Genomic DNA, 11,416 nt, shown 5'->3' with positions numbered 1-11,416 from the left:
TTACTGGTTTTGTATTTTACGCAGCTCTTTCCTTAGATAACCTGGTTAATATTATGATAATTGGATCTATATTTTTTCACCGGTATTTTTTTCTTTATTTTCATACAGATCTTTCAAATACCCGAACACTTTATTTTTAGCTTAGTAATAATAAAATATATTCCGTTGGAGATAATGAAAGAGCAAACAAAGTGAAGTCCAGCATGGATTTAGCAAGGTCCATCTGCCTAGAGCTTGGAGATGGACGACGTTTCGGTTTCTGTTTTTAACATAAACAGGATTAACCCTTGCAGTTAATCAGGGTTCACAGGCAAGCATCCTCTGCTGGTATAAGAATAAGTGACTGCAAGGTTATGATTCAGTTTGTTTAGTGAATGGACATTCGTGGTTATGTGTAGTAATTTTTTGTGTTGAATTACGTTTACTTTCGAGCAACTCCAACGCATAGGATTTCAATGTTAACACCTATTTATCAAGATATCTTTACTTATTGTGTTATTAATCATTCCAAAACTTGCTAAATAAAACAAACAATAGCATATTCCACATAAACACACAATGTGGCTTCATGCAAGTGATAACGGTAAGAAAATTCAGCTGTTTGTGTCTCAAAAACTGCAAGAGGAGTGAAAGAGATCCCAGCTGTTAAGATACTGATATAATTTTTCATATGTGTAGACGTAAATTTCAGACGTATACGAGTAAATGCTTATATACTAAAGCAACTCAAACATTTTGGTTTTTCACCAAAGCACAAACTGTGTTCCACAATTTGTATTTTTTTATTTATGACAAAGCTTCAAACGCTGTCTGCCACCGTCTCTAATTTTGAACTACTGATCAAACGGAAGACAGCCAGACAACAGCACTCTGCCATCCATCACCCACACTAAGGGATTTTACCGTTACTTTTATAACGCAGCCATAGCTTAAAGTCCAAGGAGGGAAGATGTAGTATCGTACGAATTTGAACCAGGCTTATCTGCTCCGAAATCCAGATCTATACCACAGGGCCAACACGACCCGTGCTTCCCAAACTCAGACTTGGGTAAAATATGGCACAGGTAACTGTTATAGTGATATAAACACGTTTTTTGTATGCTTTTTAATATAACACGAATGTCACGCGGTTTTCACTTGAATGTTTTTAATTTTTAAAAATATATTGCTATTTTTGAAGTCACATTTTTATGACGAGTTCTTGTTGGAACTGTTTAGGGATTGCATATGATGGAAAAGAATTACTCTTCATGTGAGATAAGTTTAAAAATATTATATGTGTTTGACTTTTGATTTACGTTATGAAGTTTAATTATGTTATTATACGTGCATAGACTGTAATTACAACCTTAATATTATAACAGACTTATGTAATATAATTTATAACACTGGATACATACCAACAGAAAAGAAATAATCTATATTTTTTACACTACTAAAAAAACCAAAGCACAGAACTGTACAGACTTCTGAACAATTACTTTAATGAGTCATCACCAAACTACTCTTGAAAGTAATACAGCAACGAATAGCAATCAAAATAGACCAAGAAGTAAGCAACTTACAGAGTGAGCTCAGACCAGGATGTGGCACAAGGGAAGGTATTTTTAATTTGAGAACAATCTGTGAACGTGCCATAGAGGTCCAACAAAATGTATATATATATATACATGTATGTGCTCCATAGGTAACACTAAGGCTTTTGATAGGATAAAACACTTAAAGATGAAAGAATGCTTACGGGAGATAGGAATTGTTGAGAAATATTTCCAGATCACCACAAAGAAGTATTGGGAACAAAAAGCGGTAGTAAGAACAGAATAAAACAGCAGAGTTTAACATCAAGAAAGGTATAAGACAAGGATGTGTATTATTAGAGAAATATAAGATATAAGAGGAGTATTGATCGTTGGAATTAACATCGACAACCTAAGATATGCAGATGACACAGCACTACTAACTTTAAGCGTATCAAATCTTCAAGAGTTAGTAAACGAAGTAAATGAAAAAGGAAAAAACTATAGAATGGAGATGAATACTAAAAAGACCAAATCAATAGTAGTGACTAAGAACCAAGAGGTACCTAAAATCAATCTAACTATGGAGAGAAAATCAATTAAACGTATCAAAAATTTTATACAATTAGGACACATGAGCACTGAAGATGCTAAGAGCGAAGTGGAGATTCAAAGAAGAATAGAAATAGCCAGGAGTGCATTTAACAACATGTCGAAAGTATTAACATCAAGTAACTTTATCATAACAACACGGATGAAACTAGTCAAATGCTACGTGTGGTCAATCCTACTATATGGTGCTGAAACGTGGACAATATCTAAAGCGATTCCTAAAAAGATCGAGGCATTTGAAATGTGGATCTATGTTAGAGTACTGAAAATATCTCGGACAGAACATAAGACTAATGAACAAGTATTAGAAATGATGAAAACTAAAATAACACTATCGTCAGTTATCAAGAAAATAGAATGTGAGTACTTTGGACATATTAATAAGAAATGGAATACAAAGACTGTAGCTAGAAGGAAAGATGAATGGGAAAAAGAGGAAGAGGCAGACCAAGAAATATGTGGATGGATAACATCAAAGATTGTATGGGAACATCATATAGTAACTGTGTTAGAATGGCGAAAAGAAGAGAGCATGACAATCAACCTGCTTCGAGCAGATGGCACGTGATGATGATGATGACAGATTGTATAAAAGTCAACACAATGTGTTCCGTATTGTTCCACCGCAGTGATTGTTTTATTTCAAATTTGAACTCGTCTGTAATAACTCAAACACCAAATTTATATTTCAAGCTGTCTTGTTTTAAACACAATTTTGTTATTTTACAATGTACTCTTCGCAAACTGAACTCATAGATCTTGTTACAAAACAAACAATAAACGGAACTACGAAACTCCTACATGTCTTCATCATATTTGACACAACAAAATGTTAACAGTGTTTTAAACTACATTAGTGATGTCACGTACTCGTAAGGTGATGTGTAAAAAAAATGACAGATAAGTTACGTTGGAACAGCGCAGGAAGAGTACTGCGTGTGATTTCGGTATACTAGGGGCACGTGGTTAAGCCTGGCGAGATGCAGGGCCCTTTTTCTATACAAATAAAAAACAGCATGCTCAGCAAAATGTTTTATCTGATTCAGTTTTACTTCAGTGAGCCCACACTCATTCGCTATTAAGTTTCGAAATGTGGCGATTTTGTAATGAGATAGTAATGCATCAACACACACACAACTAGCTGTGATTTCATGCACGTGCTTGTTTTACACGTAGCTGTGAATTCATGTACACGTTTGTTTACACGTACCTCAACCATTTCATTAATTTCAATAATACCGACGAGGTTTGGTGTTATTAGAGCTTGCTATACGTTGTGAAAACACCAGCTAGACAAGTTAGCACGTGTGCGTCAGATATTTTCAAGTGATTAGTAGACCTTCGTTTTCAAATTAACCATGCGTCTCTGGAGAGCATAACAGAGGCCATTGTTGGGAGTTTTTACTGGTGGCGCTACAATTCATGCGCTCTCGAAACGCTGACCGTATGCATCTGCGGTGTCAGCGAGCACGCGCTCACTGTGGGATTGTGATGGGTTGGTAGAGTGGGATTGGACTTAACGCAGTTCAAGCATGCAGTTAAACAGGATAAGTCGCGAGAGTCCATATGCCTAGAAAACCCATGTCAGTGTGTATTTCTAGAGCCAAAGCGCACCGTTACCAGCAAAATTTCAGTCTGTGAAACGGCAGCTCTGTTACACATAGGTTATGGTAAGTTGCTTGTTTACGATTTCTTAAAACATCAGCTTGCATGCATTAGTACACCTGAGAGTTTTAATGCTTGGAAATGGCTTGAAAGGGTAATGAAGAAAACTTTAATATAAGTTTAACATAACAGCAAATGTACAAGGTTTTGTCATCATTATCGTACCTGATTATGACAAAAACCATGTCGAAACGTTGTACATTTGCTGTTATGTTAAACTTGTATTAAAGTTTTCTTCATTACCTATTTAAGCCGTCTACAAGCATTATTAATCTCAAAGTGGGTTCCTCGTCATCGAACCTGGGAGTTTTCGTAAAGTACACAGCATTTTGGCGGTATTAATTCAGAAATAAGAAACGTTTACTGAAGTACAGTGTTTGTTAGAATAATATGTCGCTTTTCAGTGTTTCGTAATCCAAAGCTAAAGAAGAGCTTTAATGTTGTCTTGTAATTTACAAACACTAATTAAATCACGACTTTATTGACCAAAGCGGAATTGTTGCCTGTATTGATTTTTAGACAGAATAGCCAGGTTCTAAAAGCGAAAACAAATAACTCAATATGTACACAGCTGTAGAGTTATTTTTCTATGTATGTATTCAAATCACATAACGTAGAGTAAATTTACAAGAAGTTATATAAGTCAGATTGATTAAACAAAGTGCTAACTATGAGATTAAGTTAGGATTTGTATTTAAGTTGTTCTTATCATTAACATCTGATATAAGCAAGCTACCTACATAGATCACAACTAAGACTTAACACGGTAATTAATATTGCTAATTCAATATATTCTTATAACGATTAGAATGCACTGATTCATCATTTGTGTAACCTTGCTGATAGCGATATTTTCTGCTCTAATCTCAATAATATCTCGCGAGATCTTTGTTCATAATATTCATTTCTGGAATAGTTTTAAACCTTAAAGAGTTAGAAACTTGACATAAACGTAACAGCGTTTTTACAATTAAGAGCAATGACTTCTAATTTTTATGTTATGATGTTATCATTGACTTATATCAGAAAATTTTATTACAAAAAACTCTGTCATTCTATAAAATTTATTACACCTCGTGATTTATTTCTGGAGAATATAATCAGCACTTCAAGTTCTAGATAAACCCTAGTTCTATGTTTCAAGTATTAACATCCACATACAAAGGTTGCCAGTCAGTGATTCTAGGCAAGTTAATATATTTATTTAAACCATCATAAGCCCAAAATCTGAAACCATAAAAACACAGCTATATAAGCATTTAGGAGTTGTATGTAACTGCGCGTAGTCTCAAGGGGGAAAAATTTGAACTTTTCATTATGTAAAAAAATAAAATATAGTGCTTACATTTTCCACACATTGTTTAAGGGTTTATTTACTGAAAGCTATTAACTATAGTGCTGAAACCTTCATCACACAAGCTATTAACTATTGTCCTGAAGTGTTCATCAGGCACAATTTAGTTAGCATAGGAATTAAAAGGGTTGTCTAAAAGGTAGTCTAATCATCAGTGGTCCAATGGGAAAGAAAAAGTTCAAGTTGTCCACGACCCAAACAATTCGTGAATCACTGATGTATAGCAGTGACACCGTATAGCAAAAGCTTATTAGTTACAAAATATATTGGTTTAATCAAAATACAAATATATGTACTTTTTAGGCTTTTAGAAATGTCTTTTGATTAATAAGTTTTTTAGTTTATTCCTGAAGGATGTCATTTTCTACAAGATAGCAATGAAATGTCTGAATTGGCTATAACGTGTATCATTGAAAATTTCTATGGTCTCTGGTCTACCTACCTCACAAACTTCAGTTCCAAACTAACGTTATACAGAAAATCTCTTTCTGTGTGTGACGTATTCGGTTATTGAAAATTAAAACTCACATTTAAGGAAGGTCGTCTAATTCAACGCTTTTAAAAAGAAAACTAGGGAAACACAGATAATTTTGGGATTTTCCAAGAGCTATATTGCATTGGGAAAAATCTTTCATCGTTTTTGTAAACTAGGACACATTAAACCTTAACTTGTTTTCATTATGAATGTTTTCTAACAATATTGCCAAGATCTGTGGTGTAAAGCAAAATTAGAGATTATTTGCACAATATAGAATATGTTATGTTATCAATTTTTAGTAGTTTCTTTATGTTTGTTTGTTGTATAAGCACAAAGCTATACAATGGGCTATCTGTGCTCTCTCCACACTACGAGTTTCGAAACCCGATTTTTAGAGTTATAAGCTCCCTGATTTAACGCTCAGAACATATTTTCTGGTTAGATTCATTATCATCTCTAACACATACAAGTTAATGAACTTATTCATATACTACAACAGTGGCATTCAGATCAGTAATAATTAAACAATAAGTGGATAAACGCCATATTTCCCAAATGAGAAGTGAGAAAACACCATATTTTCCAAATAAAAAGTGGGAAAACACCATATTTTCCAAATAAAAAGTGGGAAAACACCGTATTCCTTAAAGGAGTAGTGGGTAAACACCATATCCTCCCCCCCAACCATGTTTACCCTCAACTACATATACTGGTTTATTTTTTAACTAAGCTTACTAATAATTTTCAAGGCTGGGATTTCCATATTGAGCCTATTTTAAAAACTAGACCCAAGTATTTTCTTTGTAGTTTGTTCAAATATGTTTACGGCTCTATTGAATCGTTTTCATGAATAAAGAGTTTCCAAACTAGAGATGGTTTAAGACTAAAACTAAATAGTTTCTGTTAAATACGATTGCTTTCTCTGTACTGCTCGCTCCTGTTTAAGAATCTATTAAACAAAAATTTAGTTAATTAAGACCTTTGAGATCGTCTCTCTCAGTGAACTAACATTGATCATTAAAGATACTTAGAGCGAATGTGATCTTTTGTTTCTTATCTGAATAAAATTACCATTATAGAGACGCGGAAGTGCAACAAAAAGCCGAATTAAAGTGAAAGCAGTTAAAAGCCCTAGTCTCTAATGTAATATTTTATCTGATTGTCCAGTATGAAAAAGATGCTTCAGCATGACGGCTGAGAAATTTATTCAGCACACGTGAAAGTGGAATAAGAATTATCAAGAGTAGAATACACTAGAAGTTCTATGCTTTAAACTAGTTTTTATTATGATACATAACATTTTCTCAGGGCTTATTTCAAGGTTTAGAGAAGGCTTACTTCATTTATTTTCTTAAGCAGTTTGAGAGATTGACTTTCGATATCTACCTATGTAAGTCTATCTGTCTACTAAAAGGAAATCCAGGTAGTCAAAATACTTGTTTAGAATTTTACATTTACAGCCATTAGTTGTTTACTACTTTCGTCATAGGTTTGTCAGCATATATTTGCATTCATTTTTCACACATTCAAATCTTTCAAGTAATTCGATTTCTTCAACAAACTGAATTATTGCCTCTTGGCAGTGACACCTGCTATTTATCAAGTATTCACCAGCATGAAATCACGTGCACGAGCCTACATGTAAAATATATATACTTGACTGATCCTTCTCCCCCACCAACCATATGGCACCATCAGATTAACATCTTTTTCGTTCGCTGCAACACCATCTTAATGGGAAAGCGTAGGCAAATGTGGAAAGTGTTAAAGAGGACATGTTTTTTGCTTCAAAGCCAAGTGATTTCTTTAATCAGGCCATTAACAACCTGACTGTAAGATGGAAAAGCATCGATAAGAATGGAGTCTATTTTATTGAATAAATGTTTTGTTTTGACATATAAGTTGTTCGGGTTTTTTTCATCTAAGAAAAAGCAACATTAATACTATGTGACATACTATGTGTGTTTGTTTGTTTTTTATTATGCACAAAGCTACACAAGGGCTATCTGTGCTCTGCCCACCACGGCCATCGAAACCCTGTGCCATTGGGGGCTGTGTGATCCCAAGAAACATTATAAAGAATTATGCGATACAATTTGAATAGTCATAGATTGGTTTGGTTGGAATTTCGCGGAAAGCTACACGAGGGCTATCTGCGCTAGCCGTCCCTTATGTACATTATAGGAAAGGCAGTTAGTCAACACCACCCACCGCCAATTCTTGGACTTCTCTTTTACCAACGAATAGTGAGAATGACCGTCATATTATAACGCCCCCACTGCTAAATAAGCGATATGTTCGATGACGGGGACTCGAACCCACGACCTTCAGATTGCGAGTCGAGTGCCTTAACCACCAGACCATGCCACGCCCTAAATGCCAAGTAATTTTTTACTGATAATATATGCTTATAATAACTATTTAACCCCAGAATTGTTGGTGGTGTCATGAGACCCCATCGGATTTATAATTACACTTTTCTAACTTATTTGTTTATAAAATTACTTATAGGTTCATGACGTTGTTGATTATAGGGTTCCTAATAAAATATAAATCACTCAAACAAATGTAGACAAAAATATCATCAATAGTGCAATTAATCTTATTAATTACTGCTGGGATTCCCTTTGTATTTTAATTAGAAATTGAATGATTTCATCCACTATATTTGTTATGATATTGGTTTTGTTTTCTTAGTGCAAAGCGACACAATGGTGGACTCGAACCACGTATTTTAACATTGTAAGTTCGTAAACTTACCACTGATCGACCGGGGGCTATATGACTAGTTTTATACATCCAGTGTCACAACAGACTAAAACATAAAATTACTTAATATGATACAATATGTCTACCCTGCTGGTAGTAAACAGTTTAAAAACAAGTCGATAATTTGATGGTTTACGTTTAACTTAATAATTACGAAATTCGCGAAAATGTTCAATTTGCACTTGGTATAATTACACATCTGCCACATATGTTCAGGTAAGAGGTGCATTTTGCTATAACGTTCTTGGATAATTCGAGGAATTATAATCACTGAGTTTTGATGTTTCAAGAATTTTTACTCAATCTCATTTTATATTTTCCAATTTAAAGAACACTTTTCGACATCATATTTTCAAATACAGATACGTTAGATCATTGCTGACAATGCATCAGCTACAGAGTGTTTTCACAGTCTGAAAGATGAACCAAGAAAAGCAGCTTAAACAAAAACTATTAAAAAGGTGGAGACAGTAGTGCATCCATGTTTCTGCATTCTAACTAATGTATCTGGCTTACAAAGTAATGATCATGCGCTCACGCGCAGCTTTCCAAAGCCTATGATTTCACAACAATACACGCGTTTCAACATTCATGCCCAGATGCAACGATTCTCAGGTGCTGGTTATTTTCCAAAGGATTTTGGTGCGCTGCTATTTCAATATCATGTAATGAGCACGCTCTAAGTTACGATTTTCTTCGATTTGCTCTGATTGAAACTTTCAAGAAATTGTGTTCAAAAGAAATGGCCACTTCGTTCTCTGAACGTGCTTCCCCCTCCCACTTGAAAATAGATTACTGATAATTCAATTAATAATCTAATTCTCAGAAAACTTTGCCAAGGTTATTACCATTTGCCAAAATATACGTGGATTTTATATTGCTTTATATTGGAAACACAGACGAAACCCTCTTCGCTGGTTACATTATTAACTCTTACGATAGTCAGATATCATAAGTTAACTTCTCATGGTTTCATGAATTACCAGATTGCTTCTCTTGTAGGGCTTCAACTTATTCATAAGAATTAGGATTTGTAAATGTGTAGCACCAACCTTAATCCTCTAGGAAGTTTGAAAAATATTAGTAAAAACATTAGAGAATAGCAAGTTGCACAGATTAAATATATTAGATGGATAGCATTACTTAGATCGAAAGGAAGATTGATAAATATACTAAGTTTCCTTCTCAAAGTAGGCCTAACTGAGATTATTTACACGCAATAGAACCTGAGATGTATGATTCAGAACATTTAATAATGGGGTAAAAATTGTCGCACTAGTGCAGCAATTGCTTTAATCCAATTTAAATCATGTTTTAAAGTTTTAATTATTGCATTTTATTACATAAGAGTTATAATAATAATACTTCGTTTTAATTTCATTTTTTGTGAAAGTAATTAACAACTTTGAAGCAAGTAATCATTCTCCAAGAAACTGTAATGTTTTGTCTCTATAAAGAGGCTACTTTCCTCATTTAGAGACAATAATTTTCAACGACTGATTAACATGTAGAAGAGCTTAAAACAAAGGGTAAACAAATGGTTGGATAAATGACCCGTGTTTTAGGATCTTCACGATTATTATGAGGTTTTTTTTCTCCAGTTTCTACCCAATTGTAAAAATGAGTTACGCATAGTTAATAGGTGATATGATATTGTTTTAAAGCACTTTGATTTTTATAACTTAATTTTGAAGTTCGTCTTTTTTAAATAAGTTCATTGTAGGCATATAAGTTAAAAGAACCTTACATAACGATTGCTTGACTACGGTATTATAAAAATACTGTCAAAAAAGCCCTGAAATTGCATAATAAAAATTTGATACAACTCGAAATTTTGTTAGAACTAAACAGAAGAATTCGATTAAAAAAAGTTTGAGGATGAAAATATAAAAAAAAATTTCCAACAAATTATTAATAATGTTAAGAAACTTATTTAGTCCAACGAATCGAATTTCACTGATATCAAAGGACCACAGCAAGTAATTTAGCAAATTAGGTATCAAACAAACCATTAACGAAAAAAATAATGTTTAAATTGTTTTTTTTATGAGCTGTTTTTACCACTTTGTTTTGATCAAGTTTCAAGCAAGCTTCTTAAACAATATCTGTTTTCCATTGTCATGTCGATGTTTCTGACAAGCCGTCGCAAAGTTAAAGAATCATATGAAATATTTGTGTGAAATGTAACTTAGAAGAAATGATATTTTTATCTGGTGAAGGAGATTCTACGATTTTCGTTATAGAAGATGTAACTAGAAACGATCTGAGAACAAAATTTTTGAATGAGTGCATTTTTTTTTCTTTGTTTTTTTCCCTAAAGGAAATTGGTGGTAGATAAGAAAAGAGGATTCGCTCGCCTATTAATTTTATATTTCTTATAGTAACACTTAAAACAAGTTTCGTTTTTAATGTTCACTTATTATGATTAAAAATTATTCAAAGGAATAGCGAAACCCATTTATCTTACGAGAACAAAGACTTATGTTTTACTGTAACATCTTAAAATACGATATTTTAACTTTGTTGATTTGGAAAACAGTTTTATAGGCAAACTTTACAAACAGAATGACATCTATGTGTCCACATTTCAGCTGATGTCCTATGTATTGATGATAATGAATTGCGTAAGAATCTGTTAATGATGAACATTTTAGAAAAACATTTTTATAGACTATCACACATAGCCTGAAGTGTGGTAATTATGGAATCTTTGGTTTGTTTTGAATTTCGCACAAAACTACATGAGGGCTATCTGCGCTAGCCGTCCCTAATTTAGCAGTGAAAGACTAGAGGGAAGGCAGATAGTCATCACCACCCACCGCCAACTCTTGGGCTACTCTTTTACCAACAAGTGTGGTAATTATGGATTATTAAATGATTTTCAAAGCTTCCTCGTTTTCTTAGTTTTTCCTCTAACTTTGAGTTACGTTAGTTTTTAAGTTCCACTGGAAATGATTCATTTCTCTTTTTAGAGTACTTTGTTTGTTTGATTTGTTTGTTTGTTTGAAGTTATGCACAAAG

At 33.5% G+C, this 11,416-nt stretch overlaps 2 protein-coding genes across 2 annotated transcripts in view; both read left to right on the top strand.

The window, feature by feature from the left end:
- The first annotated feature begins 2,025 nt into the window (after positions 1 to 2,025).
- LOC106457643 lies at positions 2,026 to 2,697 on the top strand. Its single transcript, XM_013917077.1, has one exon. It carries the CDS (start codon positions 2,026 to 2,028, stop codon positions 2,695 to 2,697), a length of 672 nt encoding a protein of 223 aa, XP_013772531.1.
- A 968-nt stretch (positions 2,698 to 3,665) lies between these two features.
- Positions 3,666 to 11,416, top strand: part of LOC106457642 (coiled-coil domain-containing protein CG32809-like) — a 395,034-nt gene continuing 387,283 nt past the window's right edge. Inside the window, exon 1 of the mRNA XM_022383642.1 lies at positions 3,666 to 3,799. The gene's annotated coding sequence lies outside the window, so the exon portion shown is untranslated. The remainder of the gene's footprint in view (positions 3,800 to 11,416) is intronic.

The sequence above is a fragment of the Limulus polyphemus genome, unplaced genomic scaffold, assembly GCF_000517525.1.
Source record: "Limulus polyphemus unplaced genomic scaffold, Limulus_polyphemus-2.1.2 Scaffold355, whole genome shotgun sequence".
Lineage (NCBI taxonomy): Eukaryota > Metazoa > Arthropoda > Merostomata > Xiphosura > Limulidae > Limulus > Limulus polyphemus.
Note: the sequence above shows the minus strand (reverse complement) of the source record. Positions and strands in the feature narration are given on the sequence as shown.

Bases quoted from the DNA above. Each gene is read 5' to 3' on its own strand.
- LOC106457643 (XM_013917077.1), top strand. From the start codon at position 2,026: ATGGAGATGAATACTAAAAAGACCAAATCAATAGTAGTGACTAAGAAC.